This window comes from Erinaceus europaeus, chromosome 2, assembly GCF_950295315.1.
Source record: "Erinaceus europaeus chromosome 2, mEriEur2.1, whole genome shotgun sequence".
Taxonomy (NCBI): domain Eukaryota; kingdom Metazoa; phylum Chordata; class Mammalia; order Eulipotyphla; family Erinaceidae; genus Erinaceus; species Erinaceus europaeus.
The window spans coordinates 199,949,202-199,968,603 of NC_080163.1; the positions used below are offsets into that span (position 1 = coordinate 199,949,202).

The 19,402-nt window shown below is 46.0% G+C and overlaps 1 protein-coding gene across 3 annotated transcripts in view; it reads left to right on the forward strand.

The window, feature by feature from the left end:
* Positions 1-214: 214 nt before the first annotated feature.
* Positions 215-19,402, forward strand: part of ELOVL6 (ELOVL fatty acid elongase 6) — a 114,890-nt gene continuing 95,702 nt past the window's right edge. The window contains exons 1-2 of one of the 3 annotated variants that reach the window (XM_060186256.1): positions 215-420; positions 1,430-1,568. In XM_060186256.1, the coding sequence (XP_060042239.1) occupies positions 1,480-1,568 (89 nt within the window). In that variant the 5' untranslated portion in view covers positions 215-420; positions 1,430-1,479. Of the gene's footprint in view, positions 421-947; positions 1,307-1,429; positions 1,569-19,402 lie in introns of those variants that run through there. The other 2 variants (XM_060186257.1, XM_007530779.3) reach the window with 2 other exon arrangements.

The window sequence follows — 19,402 nt, forward strand, 5'->3', positions numbered from 1 at the left end:
TACGCAGATCAGCCTTTTCCAGGGACCAGTTGGTCCAGTTCTCCCATCCGCGAGTCCTCCCTCTCCCCATCCCCCCTTTGTCTGGCTTAATTCACTCCACCCCTCCCTCCTCCCGCTCCGATTCCCTTCCCTTCCGACCCCTCCCCCTCATCAGCGGCACTAACTACCTCCGGACCTGCTTCTGTCCATCAATCCCCTCACACCCCCCCGCCCCCGCGCGCACCCAGGGGCCGGGTGGGTGCTCTCACGGACGCTCGGGGCGGGGACCCGGAGGTGGGCTGCACGGCGCGCTGCTGTTTCCAGTGGGCGCCGACTCGCATGGAGCTGTCGCCGGCCGCCAGCTGGCAGGGCGCACGAGCTGGTCGCCTGCTCGCCTGGCGCGCCCGGGGCCGCGTCCCCGCACGGGCACCCCGTTGCCAGGCAAGGCCCACGAGGTCGGGGCGGGAGGCTGAAGGGAGGGGTGGAGGGCCGAGCTCAGGGTCACTCCCCGCAGCCCAGGTCAGGGTGGGGCGCCCAGAGGGCTGAGCTCCGGGTCACTCCCCACAACCCCCAAGTTGGGATGGTGGGGGCTGGGGGAGAGGTCTGAGCTCCGGGCCACTCCCCTATTTCCCCCAGTCTAGGCTGGGGGCCTGGGGGTGATGGTGTCTGAGCTCCGGCCACTCTCCTCCACCCAGGTGTGTGTGTGGAACCTGGGGGTTTGTCCTCTGGGCCACTGCCCCCCACATAGCTCAGGTTGGGGCGGGGGGTGTTGCATCTGGGGGGCTGAGCTGTGGGCCACTCCCCCGCAACCTAGGTTGGGGCGGGGGGCGGGTGGTGGGTTGCATCTAGGCTCTGGGTCTCGCCCCTACATCCCAAGGTCGGGATGCAGTGGCCTAGGAGGCTGAGCTCCTCTCCACCTCCCCTCACCCAGCCCAGGTTGGGGCAGGGGGGGTGTCTAGGGGGTTGAGCTTCTGGCCGCTCCCCCCACCCCCAAGGTCGGGTGGTGGGGCCTGGTGGGGGGGTTGCTGAGCTCCGGGAGTACTCCCCTCGCCCCCCTGGTTGGGGAGGGGATTCTGGGGGGGCTGAGCTGCGGCCACTCCCACCTCCTCCCTCACTCACCCAGGCTCCCCGACCGCGGGCCTTGCACGCGCTCCACCCCCCCCAACACCCTGGGGCGCCCGAGGGAGGGCCTGCGCGCTCTCGCCAAGGGTTAACGTCCCGGATCGCACGAGGGGGAGGAGATTCCCTGCAGACGAGTCAAAAGGGTGATGGCCGGCGGCGGGCGGCGCGGCGGAGGACCGGGGGCGCGCGGGGAGCGCAGACTCAGGCAATGCTCCACCCCGGCGGGCTGTGCGCGCGGCCGGGCGGCCCGCGGGGGGCGGGCGGGCGGGGTATGCGGACCGGACGGCCCTCCCGAGCCGGCGCTCACCACTTCTCTTATTCTGTGTAGACAACCGACCGGCCTCACGTCGCTGGCGACTCCAGAGCACACGGGCCCCAATGAACATGTCAGTGTTGACTCTCCAAGAATATGAATTCGAGAAGCAGTTCAACGGGAACGAAGCCATCCAATGGATGCAGGAAAACTGGTAGGTGATGGGTGGATGTTTTTTTTGCGGGGAGCCAGTCCCCTTGCCCGGGCTGCGGCGCCCGGGTGGCTCGCCGCACCTCGGTTACATAACGCGGTGGGCACCTATGCGCGCCCGGTGCCAACGTGTGCGTGCCGGGGGGACCGCGCGGGGAGCCCCAACCCGGGCTCCCTACCTGAGCTGGCGGCCACCGCGGGGCCCTGCGCCCCGGCCCTCGGCAGCGAGGGTTGGGGGGCCGGCAGGGGTGCCCTTCCTTTCTCCTTGCAGCGCCCCCACCTCTCGCGGCCTGCCGGCCCGCAGGGAACCCTTTTTTCCCCCCGCACCCCCTTCCGGTCACCTCCAATCCCCCAGGGGGCCCCTCGGAGCGGGAGGGCGGCCGTGGAGGAGGGGACAATGAAAGCGCGATTAAAATGAATGAACCAGAGCGAGCCACGCCATGATGAAGTTTCTCAGATGGAAACGCCTTTTTGGACATGCTCGGTTTCATTCCGGGCCCGGATACTGATTGGAGTGGAGACAGGGACCACCCCCCACCTCCCAACTCCCCACCCTCAGGGAAAAACACCTCCTGCTTCCCAGGTTCCCTCTACGGGATTTTGTAAACCCCTTCTTGTGAGAGGCGGACCTGTGTCACCTTGCACCACCCTACGTGGGAGGCTCAGCCCTGCTGGTTGTTGGGGTTCAGCCCCCTTCCCTGCGCGCCCATAGCATCTCCGCGCTGGGCAGTGGCCGGAGCCTGGGGCGGACTGGGGGCTTCTCTTAGTGATGGCGCGTACTCCCCGACCCTTCGCCGGTCGGCCCTCCATTCGCCTCAGTGGGGAACCTCAGAAGCTGGCGCTGGCGGGATGGGGGGCAGTAGAAAGGTGGGGTGCTCGCCGGTCCTTGGGGGGAGGGCCCCCTCCCAAGAGTGAAGCTTGAACTCTGGACCTGCCTGGGCTTTGTGGGGGCAGCTGGGGGCGTAGGGTCTTACAGCCTCGTGGCCTGATGATTCCAGGGATCCTGCACCCCCACCTCCCAAGGCTGAAAGGGGGACCCGGCTCGCTGGAGGGCGAGGAGGGGGAACCCGGTGTACCCCAAATCTGGGTTCCCCAGATGAGAGCAGGCATGGAAAGGCCTCGGGGGGCGCACTGATGGGGGTTCCCCGGCTGCATTGCCTCCTCCCAGGCTCAGTGGCCCAAGGCGCGGGTCTCGGGGCGGGGCCGTGTGTCGCCTCCCCGCCACCACGAGTCCCCGAACCCCACTGTTGCTACCGCCTTCCGGGGCTCCCCCGCTCAGCTCGTGCTGCCCTGGTGGAGGCTGTCCCCCGCGGCCTGGGGCGCGGCCAACCAGCCTTGGGGCCAGGCCTGCGGCTGCACCTCCTTCTCCCAGGGCCATTTCGCGCCTCCTCCTCTTTGGTCTGTTCACTTCTGCACACCTCCCCCCCCCAAAGCGGCCTGACCTTCAGCGGACTGAAATGACAAAAGCTAGCCCAGCTCTCTGCCCTTGGGCTCTATCTAAGCAAAGGTTTCTGCTGGAACTTACAAGCAGCTTCTAAAGAGAGAATCAGCCTAGCTTTCATTTCCCTGAGCAGCAGTTTATCAATCCTTTGCCTTCTACACATCCTTGTCTCGCCACTCAACCCAGAAGCTCTATCTGGTGGAAAAGGCTTTTGCAGGAATGAATGGGGACGGGTGCCCATTGGACTGCTGGCTCTGCCTGTTAATAGCTCTCGGCCTCTCTTTGCTGTCTGATTGGGGCTTTTGCCCTTCCTTGTCTTGTGTTAACTGGAATCTATTGCAAATCAAAGATCCTGCTGGAAGTCACACTTTTTAATTTTTATTTATGTTTATTATCTTCATTTATTGGATAGTAACAGCCAGAAATTGAGAGGCAAGGGAGAGAGAGAGAGAGAGATCTGCAGACTTGTTTCACCACTTATGAAGCTTCCCCCCATGCAGGTGGGGACCAGGGGGCTTGAACCCAGGTCCTTGCGCATTGTACCTTGTGTGCTCAACCAGTTGTGCCACCACTCAGCCCATGGCAGTCACTCTCTTTCTCCTCTTCCTTGCAAGTCTTCCTCACCCTGAGCATTTCATTTTCTTCATGGGTGTGTATTTCTTCCAATGTCTTGGGAAGGGGAGCAGGGGTCCAATTTCATAACTCCCAAAACTGTCAGAAGAAAGTCTTGAGCCAGATGTAAGCTTTCCTATTCCTTCTTTATTTTAATGATTTTATTTATTTATTAATGAGAAAGATAGGAGGAGAAAGAACCAGACATCACTCTAGTACATGTGCTACTGGGGATTGAATTCAGGACCTCATGCTTCAGAGTCCAATGCTATATCCACTGCACCTCCCCAACTATTCTCCTTCCTATTCTTCTTTTGCATTTTCCATATTAATGGGAGAAGGGAGGCCTTACTTTAGTGTGTGGGGGGCAAACTTCCTGTCTTAGTTTTTCTGGACTCCTTAACCGAAAATGGTTTCAAACAGCTATTGTAGGAAAGGCAGTGTTGTGAATCTCATTCTCTGCTTTTTGAGAGAGAAATAACTTAAAAAAGGATGACAGAGGACCTAGTGGGGGTTGTATTGTTATGTGGAAAACTTAGAAATGTTATGCATGTACAAACTGTTGTATTTACTGTCGAATATAAGCCATTAACCCCCCAATAAAGAAATTAAAAAAGAAAAATATCTGAGACAGTCTCAAAACTTGTTTATTTTGGGTTGGGATAGATAGCATAATGGTTATACAAGGAGACTCTCATGCCTGAGGCTCTGAAGTCCCAGGTTCAATCCCCTTGCACCACCATAAGCCAGAGCTGATCAGTGCTCTGGTAAAATAAATAAATAAATAAATAAATAAAGCAAGCACCTGTTCATTTAGAGGTTTACAACTTCTCTCCAAGAAGTGAGCCATGCTGTCTTGGGAAGGAGGCTTCAGGGGTGCTGACAAAATGCTTGTCTGTTCAAGTATGACTTAAAAGGATTGTGGGGGAGATAGCATAAGGCTTCTGCAAAAGACTTTCATGCGGAAAAAAAAAAACTTTTATGAAACAGATTCTATAATCAATCTTTCTTTTTTTTAATTAATTAATTTATTTATTCCCTTTTTGTTGCCCTTGCTGCTTTATTATTGTAGTCGTTGTTGGGTAGGACAGAGAGATGGGGAAGACAGAGGAGGAAAGAAAGATAGACAGACACCTTCAGACCCACTTCAACGCTTGTGTAGCGACGCCCCTACAGGTGAGGAGCCCGGGGGCTCAACCCGGATACTTTCTCTGGTCCTTGCGCTTTGCGCCACGTGCTCTTAAGCTGCTGCGCTACCGCCCGACTCCCGACCATTTTTTTTTAATTCTTTTTTTTTTAAATATTTATTTTATTTATTCCCTTTTGTTGCACTTGTTGTTTTATTGTTGTAGTTATTATTGTTGTTGTTGTTGGATAGGACAGAGAGAAATGGAGAGAGGAGGGGAAGACAGAGAGGAGGAGAGAAAGACAGACACCTGCAGACCTGCTTCACCGCCTGTGAAGCGACTCCCCTGCAGGTGGGGAGCCGGGGTTCGAACCGGGATCCTTATGCCGGTCCTTGTGCTTTGCGCCACCTGCGCTTAACCCGCTGCGCTACAGCCCGACTCTCCCTTTTTTTTTTTTTTAATATTTATTCATTTTCCCTTTTTGTTGCTCTTTTTAATTGTTGTAATTATTATTGTTGTTATTGATGCCGTCGTTGTTGGACAGAACAGAGAGAAATGGATGAGAGAAAGACAGTGGGGGGGGGGAGAGAAAGACACCTGCAGACCTGCTTTACCGCCTGTGAAGCGACTCCCCTGCAGGTGGGGAGCCGGGGGCTCGAACCTGGATCCTTATGCCGGTCCTTGTGCTTTGCGCCACGTGCGCTTAACCCGCTGCGCCAGCACCCGGCTTCCTCGACTATTCCTTTTAGGTAATAAGTGATGCTATCCTATTTTGGAGACGTGCTTATGTAAACTAAAATGTTTCAAGTAAGGCAGGTTTATTGCTGCTTCCCCATTGATCAATCCTGTATTCATTCTAGACACATGGTAAATACTGTTGACCCTGTTAACCTTCCTGACAAAGTTTCATACTGGAAAAGCAGTGCAAAGTGACCCTTGTAGAACCATCCTGAGTCTCCTCTTTCCTCTACATGTTAAAAGTTAAAATATCCTGGACAGAGTTATCAGGCAAATGAGTGCTATTCCAGGAGGCCGAGGGAAAAGCCTGCTCTGTCATAGTGCAAAAGCATTTTGAAGAGTTCCAAAAGTGCAACAGAGTTCCAACATTGCGCTGCAAAAACCAGTGTGATCTGCACAACATTTCCAAAAGGGGCATTTTATTTATTTATTTATTTACTTATTTATGCATGTATGTATTTAATAAGATGCCCTGACCTTTTCCATTTATTCTCCCTGTCTAGCGGGAGCAGAGTCACCTAGTGCTGCTTGGTGAGGCCATAGATAGAAGAGTGAGCCACTTTGCTGGGTCCCTGCTTGGCGCGGCAGAGGCTGCGTGTTCGGTTGTAATTGCCTGGCCAATGGCGACCATCTTCTGATGTCGGCTGACACGCCGTTGGCCAATAGCGAGGCAGGAGGCCTGTGCTGACTGCTGGAACCGTCTATCTGAGCGTGGTGACGTCACCACAGGGCTGGCCTGGACCCTCCCGAGGCCCCGCCCCTCTGGCGTGCTGCTCGCCTCCAGCCTTTTCCAAGGCTTTGTACATTTTTCTGACTTTCCCCTCCCTTCTGCTTTAAGGGCTTTATTGTTTTTCTGCTGTGTTCTGTATTATCTGGTCTCTAAGAAAGCTAAAGATCTTTAGTATGAAATAATGCCTAGCTAAGGAAACTGTTCATCTCCGTAGTTTTTCTTGCCTAAGGGAGGGGTGGGGAATGAAATGTAAACATTAATGAACAAGCATTGTACACCTGCATGTTCTTTTTTTTTATATTACTATGTTGGGGATAGGAGCATCATGTGCAATTTCAGTGTTAAAGAACATAAAAGTAATAAATTGGCATCAGTGGTTTCCTCAAAATAGAACCTCATAAAGACTTATCAGACTTTGCAAATGCAGTGTTAAGGTTGTTGCTTTTTTTTTTTTGTTTGTTTGTTTCTCTTGTGACAGTTGTTTAGCACTGATCCCAGACATCATCCTTATGTCCTGCTGTGTGAGTTTGTAAGAAATATGGCTGGGATAGTACACTCTGGTCACGGGGCAGAAAAGACCAGACTGTCATCTATTGATGGCACTATGGCAAATACACATTTGTTCTACTGTCTAGGAAAATACCGGCTCCTTACCCCACTGGCACTTGTTTTGGAAACTCAGTCTTAGGACCAGAAAGTCTTGGGATATTGGCTGGCATAATAGGCTTAGAATGAGAAGACTGAGGAAATACATAGAACAGAAAAAAATGTGATATATATTATGACTCTAGAAAACAGTAAAAGGCTGTAATATTGAAATTTTTTATCTAAACGCATGGTTTTTTTTTTAAGTTATTTATTTATTTATTTATTTTATTTTTGAGAGAGATGCAGAAAGGGACACAGAAATAACCAGAACACTGCTAGACTTTGGCTTATGGTGGTGTGGGGGATTGAACCTAGGTTTAGAAGCCTCAGGCATGAGAGTCTGTTTGCATAACCATTAACCATTATGCTCTCTCCCCCACCTTTTTAAGTCGTGTCTATTGACACGACTTAAAAAGTTCTTGTCTTTTTAGGATTCCCAGAAATGAATGCAATCTTAATTTCTGATTATGCTATCCATCTTTATACTTACATGCTGTACAAGTAGAATATATTAGTAAATTTATTTAAATACCTGAACACTGTTCAACTCTGGCTTATGGTGTGTGTGTGTGTGTGTGTGTGTGTGTGTGTGTGTGTGTGTGTGTGTGTGTGTGTGTATTGAACCTGGGACTTCGGAGCCCCAGGCATGAGTCTCTTTACATAACCATTATGCTGTCTTCACTTACTCCCAGTCAGGACAATATAAGAAGAGAAGCCAGGCCACAACACCAGTGAAGCAGAACAGGAGCCTCAGGCAAGAGAGTCCGTTTGCATAACCATTATGCTGTGTGTCATCCTCCCCCCTCCCAACCAGTAAATTTGTTTATTTTTCCAGAGCACTGCTTAGTTCTGGTGGTGCTGGGGATAGAACCTGGAACCTTGGATCCTCAGGCATAAAAAATATTTGCCATAACCATTATGCTGTCTCCCCAACCCAAAAGAGTTTATATCTATCCATCCATATATATATATATTTACAAATGATTTTTTGTAAAAATTAAAAATTATATATATGTTTTATTTATTTAAAAAGCCATTTGTAAAAATATGAAAATTAAGGTCAGGAGTAGATAGCATAATGATTATGCAAAGAGACTCTCATGCCCGAGACTCCAAAATCTCACGTTCAATCCCCCACATCACCATAAGCCAGAACTGAGCAGTGTTCTGGTAAAAAAAAAAAAAAAGAAAAAAAAAAAAGGTTAAATTGTGTGATCGACCGAGATTTGCTTGTTGCTCTTAGTGGTAGAAGATGGTGCATAGGTGTCAGGAGTACACTGGTATTTAGCTCTAAAGTTTGGACCATTTTAGACCTAGTAGCTACTCTCCGTACTTTATTTTATTAGTCAGAACACACTTGACTGTGGCTGTTAGGGATAAAATTTGGGACCTACTGCATACAAGTCTTATATGTTACTATTCTTTCTCCCCACCTGATATGCTTCCTTTAACGAAGACTCTTCACGTTCAGACAGTAGGAAACTGAGGGGTGGGGACTCAACTGTCAGGAAGGCTTCAAATAACTTGACCAGTCTTTATTTAAGATGTTTCTCTTATTTGTTTATTTATTTATTTAATTTTATTTTTTTAAATATTCCCTTTTGTTGCCCTCGTTTTTTTATTGTTGTAGTTATTGTTGTTGTTGGATAGGCCAGAGAGAAATGGAGAGAGGAGGGGAAGACAGAGGGGGAGAGAAAGATAGACACCTGCAGACCTGCTTCACCGCTTGTGAAGTGACTCCCCTGCAGGTGGGGAGCCGGGGACTCCAACCGGGATTCTTACACTGGTCCTTGCGCTTGGTGCCACGTGCGCTTAACCCGCTGAGCTACCACCTGATTCCCATTTATTTATTTATTATTGGATAGAGACAGAGAAATTAAGAGGGAAAGAGACAGAGATACCTGCAGCTCTACTTCACCACTAGTGAAGCTTTTCCCCTGCAGGTGGAGACCCAGGACTTGAACCCCCATCATTGTGCACTGTAATGTGTGTGCTTAACCAGGTGCACCACCAACTGGCCCCTAAAGAGGATTCTCAAAAATGGTTTTGGTGGCTCCTTTAATTTTTGAAGGATGTACCAAGGGGAATCGGGTACCATTCATGAAAATTAGCTTGCTACATTTTCTAGTCCATCCCAGGTGTCCTGGTTCCCTTTCACTTTCCATTTACCTTTGTTAGGAAAGTGCAGGCACTTGGCTACAAACATTGCCTTTATGTCATCAGTACCATTTGCATTCATAACTGTAGGAAATATGAAGGAAGTAAAAACTCTTGGCTTTATTGGACTGTCAAGACTAACAGCTTTATATTTTGTAACCTGATAGAGAGAGAGTGTGTGTGTGTGTTGGTATAAACATGTAGTGTTGACATACTCAGATATCAGACAACATTCCTAATTTACACTTAACTTCCAATCATTTCATTTAAGAGACCGAGTAGTGTTTTTTTTTTTTTTAATTACTGAGCAACAGTATTACTTTAAATACATTGAATAACACCCATTCTGCAGCACAGAACTGCATTAATCATCTGAGTTCAAGTTTATGCATCCATCATGCTAAATTCAAATGAGGTAAGAGTTTTGAGTTTCTTTATCTTTACCCCTTGGCATGACACATCTGATTAGGTTTAGTCCAATAAGCAGAAAAGATGTTGTGGTAAGTTGATTAGGTAAAGCTACAGGAAACACAGCATTTTCATTTCAACCACAGAACTTTTCTAAAACTTAGCTATCGACTTGTCTGCGAGAAAATGAATGTACAAATTAAAAAGTTATGCACTTACCTTTGCTGAGATAAATTAACACAAGCTGAGTGGAAGCAGTACTGCTTGATACTGTTCTCTTTAAAAGATGGATTTAACCAGAGATTACTCTGGCATGTGTGGTGCTGGGGATCAAACTCAGAACCACATACAAGAGAACGCAACACTGCACTACCTGCCATTTTGCTTATTTGTCAATACTGTTTTTAACATATTTTTATTGTAGGGGGCTGGGCGGTGGTTCACCTGGTTAAGTGCATCTAGTACTAAGCTCAGGGACATGTGCAAGGATCAAGATTCGAGTCCTCCTCCCCACCTGCAGGGGACATGCTTGTGAAACAAGTTGTAAAACAGATCTGCAGGTGTCTCTTCTACTCTATCTCCCCATCCCTTTCAATTTCTCTCTGTTCTAGCCAGTAAAATGGGAAGAAAAAAATGACCACCAGGAGCAGTGGATTAGTAGTGCAGGCACTGAGGCCCAGTGAGAACCCTGGAGGCCAAAAAAATATTTTACTATTAGGAAAGTATATGCACATGTTTGCCTACAAAAACTATATGTAGGTAAATATTTTAAACAAAACCAAACAGAAATATAACAAATAAAAAAAATACTATATGGGACACATGTTAGTGACTTTTTAAAAAGATTTTATTATATTATATTATATTTTATTTTATTTTTGCCTCCAGGGTTATTTGCTGGGGCTCGGTGCCTGCACCACAAATCCACTGCTCCTGGAGGCTGTTTTTTCCCGTTTTTGTTGCCCTTGTTGTCATTATTATTATTGTTTCCATTGATATTGTTGTTGGATAGGACAGAGAGAAATGGAGAGAGGAAGGGATACAGAGAAGGGGAGAGAAAGACAGACGCTTGCAGACCTGCTTCACCGCCTGTGAGGCGACTCCCCTGATGGTGGGGTGCCTGGGGTTTGAACCAGGATCCTTACATTGGGCCTCCATGTGCGTTTAACCCGCTGCACTACTGGCCAATCCCATTAGTGACAATTTTAATAATAGAAAATTGAAGAGACCAGGTGGTGGCACACCTGGTTAAGCTCACACACTACAGTGTTGGAGGACCCTGGTTCAAGGCCCTGGCCCCCACCTGCAAGGGAGAAAGCTTCACAAGTGGTGAGCCAGGGCTGCAGGTGTCTCTCCCTCCCTGTATTTCCCCCTCCCGTCTCAACTCCTCTCTCTATATCCTATAATAAATAAATAAATAAATAAATAAATAAATAAATAAATAAATAGAAAATGGAAGGGACCAGGAGGTGTGGCATAATAGATAAAGTGTTGGACTCCAAAAGATGAGACCCAGAGTTGCATCTCCATCTTCTCTCTTGCCTCTCATGAATAAATGAATGAACGCATGATTTTTTAAACTTGGAAAAATTGACACTTCATTGAAGTTAGTTTTGTGTCTTTCTGGCTCTTGGAAAAGCTTCTTGCTGAGCTAAATATTACTTTTCTAAACTGTGGTGAAAAGTAATTCCTAGCTTAATTGACATTGGTGCATGTGCGTTTTTGTGTGTGTTTAACTAGTTATAATAGTATGGTTTTACTAAGTTGTTTTAAAAGGGCAAAAATTCTTTCCCTAGTAGGATGGGTCTCTGGGGAAGCTGAGCTCCAGGACACATTGGTGGTGTCTTCAATCCAGGGAAGTCTGGCCGGCATCCTGATGACACCTGGAACCTGGTGACTGAAAAGAGAGTTAACATACAAAGCCAAACAAATTGTTGAGCAATCATGGACCCAAAGCTTGGAAAAGTGGAGAGGAAGAGGAAGTATTAGGGAGGTACTCACTGCAAACTCTAATATACTTCTGCTTTCTTACTTTGGTGCCATACTCCAAACTCAGGCAGACTGGGAGTATGGACCGACCAGTCAACGCCCATGTTCAGCGAGAAAGCAATTACAGAAGCCAGACCTTCTACCTTCTGCAACCCTCAATGACCCTGGGTCCATGCTCCCAGAGGGATAGAGAATGGGAAAGCTATCGGGGGAGGGGGTGGGATATGGAGATTGGGCGGTGGGAAAAAAAAGAAAAAAAAAAAATTCCCCAATAAAGAAATAAATTATTTAAAAAAAAAAAAAAAAAGAAAGCCCCTGATATCTAGTAGCTTGGGTAGTACTGGTAGAGAAACCTTACATCAGCCAGATGCTATCTGTTCTTCCCAAACCTTCCTTTTGGACTTGTCCCCAGAATTACTTTGTATAGTGAATTTTTTGGTAATAGCAGGGCCTTGTGCATATATAAAAAAAAAATAAATAAATAAATAAATAAAAGGGCAAAAATTGAGTATGTGGTCTTTTTATTATTATTATTTTATTAATGAGAAAGGAGGAGAGAAAGAAAGAACCAGACATCATTCTGGTACATGTGATGATACTGGGGATTGAACTCAGGACCTCACGCTTCAGAGTCCAATGCTTTGTCCACTGCACCACCTCCCGGACCACCATGTGGTCTTTTTTAAACCTCAATTATTACTGAGTTGAAAAAAGTTTTTTTTATAGTTAACAATAACTGGGACCCTGCGGTCTTCTTGTCTTTTAAGCCCCCTTGCTTAATCCTTTCTATTCCAGAAGGTGATGTTTCTACTATAGAAATTTTAAATATGTAGACCTATCTGATAACAGCCAATGGTATTTTTTTTTCAGGGGTGTGCATTTAGGAGACTTCATGTGGACATTAAAAATTTTTATTAGTAGTGGTCCCGGAGAAAGCATTAGAACCCTTAAGCATGAAGTCCTGAGTTCAGTCTCTGGCAAACACGTGTACCCGAGTGATGTCTGGTTCCTTCTGTCTCCTATCTTTCTCATTAATAAATAAATAAAATCTTTAAAAAATTACTAGTGATTTAATAGTAGCTTACAAAAGTATAAGATAATATACATATAGTTCCACTCCTCTCCCACCACCAAAGTTCTGTGTCCTTCTACCCTCACCCCTTACCACCCAGTGATTACTGCCATAGTTCTTCCAAGATTTAGAAAGTTTATTATTATTATTTTGCAAGTTCATGTGTTTCAGTTCTATATCATCTGCATATGAGTGAAGCCATCTTGTAGCTGTCTTTCATGTCCTAACATTAGCATAATTACCTCCATCCATTTTGTCCCGAAGGACACGATGTCATCTCTTTTTTTTTTTTTTTTATTTAACCAGAGCATTGTTCAGTTCTGGCTTATAGTGGTGCAGGGGATTGAACCTGGGACTTTGGAGCTCAGGCATGAGAATCTCTTTGCATAATTATACTACCTACCCTCTGCCCTAATGTCACTTTTTTTTTTTTAACCAGTGCACTTCTCAGTTCTGGTTTATGGTGGTGTAGGGGATTGAACCTGGAATTTTGGAGCCTTAGGCATGAAAGTCTCAAGTCTCTTTGCATAACCATTATGCTGTCTCCCCGCCCTCCTAATGTCATCTTTTTCAGTTGTACTATAGTACTCCATCTGTTCCACGACTACCTCATCCGGATATCTGTTGATGGGCATCTTGGCTATTGTGAATAATGCAGCTATGAACATAAGTGTGCACATGTCCCTTCCAATTAGTGTTTCTATGTCTTTGGGATAAATGCTCAAGAGTGGAATTGCTGGATCAGAAGTTATTTCCATTTTTATTTGTTTAAAGATTGTCCACACTGTTTTCCATAATGGCCACACCAGTTTGCATTCCTACCGGCAGTGTAACTGAGTTCCTCTTTCCTCACTTCCTCCCCAATACTCATCCTTCCCAATCTTGTTGATGTAGGCCATTCCCACAGGTGTGAGGTAGAAGCTCAGTGTTGTTTTTTTTTTAAATATTTATTTTCCCTTTTGTTGCCCTTGTTGTTTAACATTGTTGTGGTTATTGATGTTGTTGTTGGATAGGACAGGTAGAAATGGAGAGAGGAGGGGAAGACAGATGGGGAGAGAAAGACAGACACCTGCAAACCTGCTTCACTGCCTGTGATGTGACACCCTAGCGGGTGGGGAGTCGGGGGCTCGAACTGGGATCCTTGCACCAGTCCTTGTGCTTCACATTATGTGCACTTAACCCAGTACGCTGCTGCCCCCGCCCCACCCCCACACACAAAAAAAGTTCTCTAAATAAATTAAAAAAGTGTGTTCATATGTTAACTGTTTGATCCTCCTAGCCACTCTTTGATATAATTTCAGTTTTATGAAACTGGCCTCTTGAGCCCTTAGGCCCCAACATTCCCTTATTGAATATGAACAAATAATCAATAGAACTATGGACTTGAAAGCTTGACAACATGTAATCGATAGTTTACTGCTAGAAATAGATAAACTCAGCATCTTTTTTAAAAAAAAATATTTTATTTATTTATTCATGAAAGATGAGAGAGAGAACCAGACATCACTCTGGTACATGTGCTGCTGGGGATTGAACTCAGGACCTCATGCTTGAGAGTCCAATGCTTTATCTATTGCGCCACCTCCCGGACCCCAAAACTCAGAATCTGAAGAGCACCGGACTTCATGCCTCAGGTCTCAGGTCCAATCCCTGGTAGTACCAGATGGATGCCAGAACCAGTCAGTACTCTGGTATATATATGTATGTGGGGGGCTCCCCCTTCTCTCACTCCCTCTTTTTCTCTCTCCCTCCCTTTCTCACTCAAATAAGTACTGGGCTGGAGAAAATAGCTCACGTGTATAGTGTGTGATGCACCTAGTTTTGAGCCTGGCCCCCACTGCATTGAAGAAGGTTCAGTGCTGTGGTCTCCTTCATTCTCTCTGCCTCTATCTAAAAAAGTTAAAATAAAGAATTTGGTTTATTTATTTATTTTTTATTGATTAACATGAGATAGAGGGTACCAGAACATGCCTCTGGCACATGTGATATAGGCACTTCAGTTCAGAACCTTATGCTTTCAAATTCCAAATGACCTTGTCACTGCACTACCTTCTGGGCTGCTAAATAAAAATCTTTTGGGAGGCCAGTTGGTTGTGTGCACATTACAGTGTGCAAGGACCATGGTTTAAGTACCCCCCATCTTTACCTGCAGTGGGCAGACTTCACAAATAGTGAAGCAATACTGCAGATCTCTCTCTCTCTCTCTCTCTTTCTGGCAGGCCTGGAGTAGTTCTGGATGTCGGGAGTTGCAGCGCAAAATAAGCCGAAGGCTCCACAGAAGCCGACCGGGCCTGGTCCCAGATTCTCTCTTTCTCTATCTTTCTCTCCCCCCTAAATTTCTCACTGACTTTATCCAAAATAAATTAAAAAAAAAATCTTTTCAGAAAAGAGATAGTTTTTTGGACATCTTTGTATGTTATATTGTAATAATTATTATGATTTACTCGTCTAGTCATTTCCTTTGGCTAAATAGAAACTGTAGTGTCAGGGAGATAACCCTTGTTAAGGTGTATGAAGTCTCTGCAGACTTGGCTGACACTGCTTACTAATTCATTTCCTGTAAAACCCCTGAGATTATCTCCCTTCGTAATTTATTTACTTATTTATTTTAATTTTTTTTCAGAGTTTATTCTGCTGGAGCACATGTCAGTATACGTTACCCACTGTGACCATATACGAAATGCTCATGGCTGGAAGGTACAGGGTTCTGAGCTTGTGACTATTGCTTCAAGGAAGTCTTTTTTAAAATTATTATTATTATTGTCATTTTTATAATTTATTTAAATCAGCATACTTATTATTAAGTACTTTCTTAAAATCTTTGTTTATTAGGTAGAGAGAGAGAAATTGAGAGGGGCAGGAGACAGAGAGGGAGAAATACAACCTGCAGACCTGCCTCACTGCTTGTGAAGCTTTCCCCCTGCAGGTAGGGACCAGGAATTGAACGTGGGTCCTTGCGCGAACCGTAAAGTGTGTTCTAAACCAGGTGTGCCACCGCCTGGCCCCCTCAAGGAAGTCTTAAGACATTTGCATTTGAGTGAGGGGTACAGCCATTTCATTTCTAAAGGAGGTCAAATGAGACCACAGCCTGGGTGTCTGTTCTGTGCTAGATGGCAAAACCTCTGTCATTTCCTCATCCTCTGAACAAGGGGTTCACTGGGGACTTGGAGCTTCTGCCATGTACTTGCACATTCTTCTCTTAGGCTCTCTATCCATGCCTGGAGTTGGTACTGCTCCAAGGATTGAGCATCCCACTTTGGGATGGAACACAGGGGAAGCAAGCTGTGTCGCTTTCTAACTGACCTCCAAGTGGGTACTAATACTTGCATCCTAAAAACTGACTGTCCCACCAGACGGGCCTCAGCTGCAGAGTGATTCCCTTTATAGACCTGGTGTCATTGTAGATGCCTTGAGTTTGCTGTTTTAACACAAGCAGGCTTGACTTAGAGAGTGATCTACATATAGGTCTGGGAAGTGAAGTACTTACTCCTTTTGCTGAGTTCAAGTTAGAGAAGCACTCATTCAATAGTCAAGAGTGATAATATTCTGATTTCTCTTAGAGAGGGAGAGAGTATGGGAGGGAGGGAGAAGAATTCTCATGAACCATGGATTACCTCCTTTCAGCAGTTCTTGCAAGACAAGGTTATTTATTGGTGGTGAATTTCCTCAGTTTCTGTGTGTTTGGGAAGCTTTTGATTTTTCCTTCATACCTGAAAGAAAGTATAGTATCAAAGACCTAGATGTCAGGATAGAAAGTCTAAAACCTCAATCCTTGTCTCACCTTCTGCTGGAAGCAGAAGGGCAAATGTTGGGTAGGATGGGTCAGGAAGGGAGGGATGAGTATGGAATGATTCCACATGGAGGTGGAACTTGGGAGACAGAAAGGGAGAGCATGGGAGGAAACTTGGGTTGAGGGTGGGGTACTGCACCAGAGCAAGGGATGCTGGGAAGGGAATGGAATAGGGGGGTCTGCAAGGAAAGGGGGTCTGGGGTTCTCAATGGTGGGGCCGATAAGATATGTAGCAGACACCTGCTACACAGAACTGGGAAACCTTGTGTATGTCTAGACATATGTGCTCTAGTTCACTAACCGCCACTTCACAATAAAATAAAATAAAAAGACTAAAAAAAAAACTCATGAAGATAGAGAAACATTATGAAAAGTGGTCCCACTTGGCGTACTGAAGGCAAGAGGAGACAGTTCAAGACATCTTGTGATGCTTAATTCAAAAACAGAGGTGACTTTATGGGGTTTGCTAGAGTGAAAGACTGTTCCATAGATGTTGTTTTGCAAGGAATCAAGCACACCCATCCAAAAAGATAGGTATCCACCTATGTTCATAGCAGCACAAATTTATACTAGCCAATGCCTCTTATAAAGCAACCCAGGTGTCCCAGCAACAGATGAGTAGCTGAGTAAGTTGTGGTCTAGATACATAATGGAATACTACTCAGCTATTAAAAATGGTATAGTCACTGTCTTCACCCCATCTTGCATGGATCTTGAGGGAATTTGTCTGTGAAGTGAGATAAGCCCGAAAGAGAAGGATGACAGACAAGAGCTGAGAAATGGATAGAAGGTGAGAAATAAAGAACGGAAGGGAAACACAAAGCAGAGTTTGGATTGGGTTTGGAGTTTTGCGCCACAGTAAAGGACTCTGGGGGCAGAGTTGGGGGGCATGTTTAGATCCTGGAACATGATGGTGGAGGAGGATCTAGGTGGGAGAGGGTTAGTTTTACTTGGAAAACTGAGAAATATTACACATGTGCCAACTACTGTACTTTATTGTCAACTGTAAAGCATTAATCTCCCCCCCCCAAAGGAAAAATGTTTTTTGCATACATTTTCCTGAAAGGAGTTTGAAAAGCTTTGTATTGCCTCATACATTTGAAAATCTTCCCAGGTTAGGTTAGACTAAAATTGCAATAGAGATAGACTAATGATAATGGCTGACTTGTTATATAATTGATATTTTGTTACTATTTTGTTACTTGATATGTTACAGTCATCTACTTTATTGACACAGTGAATCTGAAATGAGCCACATAGCACTTTAAATTAAATACTTAATTTTAGTTTTTATTAGATAGGACAGAGAGAAACAGAGAGGAAGGGCAGATAGAGAGGGTTTCAGAAAGAAAGACACTTGCAGGATGATCCCCCTCATAAAAGAAGAACAGAAAAGGAAACTCAAAGCAAAATCTGATTGAGTTTGGAGTATGGCACCAAAATAAAAATCTCTGGGTAGAGGATGAGGGTAGAGTTTCAGCTTCATTGTGGGGGGTGGGGGAGGGACACAGACCTTTGCTGGCAGGAATGGTGTATATTAATACACTCCTATTAATTTACAGTCTTACCGCTATTTAATCAATATGAGGGGGGGAAATGGGTTGTGAAAAAAAAGAGAGAGACACTTGCAGACAGGTGAAAGCCTCCCGTGAACCACTAGTGAAGCCTCCCACCTGCAGGTGGGGAGAAGGGGCTCATACCTGCTGCCCCAAACCCCCACCACGTGTGATGTCAGAGATTGAACTCAGGACCTCATGCTTGTGTCCTATCCATATATCCCTGTACCACCTAGGCCACTAGACCTTCATTTCTTTATTATTTTTTTAAAAAAAATTATAAAATGGAAATATTGACAAAACTGTAGGATAAGAGGGGTACATTTCCACACAATGCCCACCCCCACAGCTCTGTATCCCCTCCCTTGATAGTTTCCATATTGTTTATCTCTCTGGGAGTATGGACCCAGGATCATTGTGGTGTGCAGAAGGTGGAAGGTCTGGCTTCTGTAATTGCTTCCCGCTGAACATGGGCGTTGGCAGGTCAATCAGTACTCCCAGCTTGTCTCTCTCTTTTCCTAGTGGGGCAGGGTCCTGGAGAGGCGGGGCTCCAGGACTCATTGGTGGGGTCGTTTGTCCAGGGAGGTCAGGTTGGCATCATGGTTAGTATCATCTGGAACCTGGTAGCTGAAAAAGAGTTAAGATATAAGGCACATGGGGTCGGGCGGTGGCGCAGTGGGTGAAGCGCATGTGGCGCAAAGCGCAAGGACCCCCGTAAGGATCCCGGTTCGAGCCCCCGGCTCCCCACCTGCAGGGGAGTCGCTTCACAGGCAGTGAAGCAGGTCTGCAGGTGTCTGTCTTTCTCTCCCCCTCTCTGTCTTCCCCTCCCCTCTCCATTTCTCTCTGTCCTATCCAATAACGAACAACATCAACAATGGTAGTAATAATAACCACAACAAGGCTACAACAACAGGGTAACAAAAAGGGGGGAAATGGCCTCCAGGAGCAGTGGATTCATGGTGCAGGCACTGAGCCCAGCAATAATCCTGGAGGGGAAAAAAAATAACTATAAAACAAAAGATATAAGGCACAACAAATTTTTGGCTAATCATGAACCTAAAGGCTGGAATATTGCAGATGAAGATTTGGTGTCTCCATTTTGGAAAAAGCTAGTAGGTCTATTTTAGGTCTATTCCAAGGGGCCCATGACTTTACTAGTTTTTGCCTGAGCCTGACAGCTAACATGCAGGTGGGCTAAAGGTATTGTCTGGGGAGATGTTGTCAGAGTTGGAAATAGGACTAAAAAGCTGTATCAGGGAAGGTATTGTCTGGGGAGATGGTGTCATAGTAGGAATAGATCTTCATTTCTTTTTTTCTTTTTTTTTAAATTTTTTAATATTTATTTATTTTTCCTTTTGTTGCCCTTGTTCTTTTTCATTGTTGTTGTAGTTATTGTTGTTGTTATTGATGTCGTCGTTGTTGTATAGGACAGAGAGAAATGTAGAGGAGGGGAAGACAGAGAGGGAGAGAGAAAGATAGATATGGGCAGACCTGCTTCACCGCTTGTGAAGCGACGCCCCTGCAGGTGGGAAGCCAGGGGCTCGAACCGAACCTGGATCCTTACACCGGT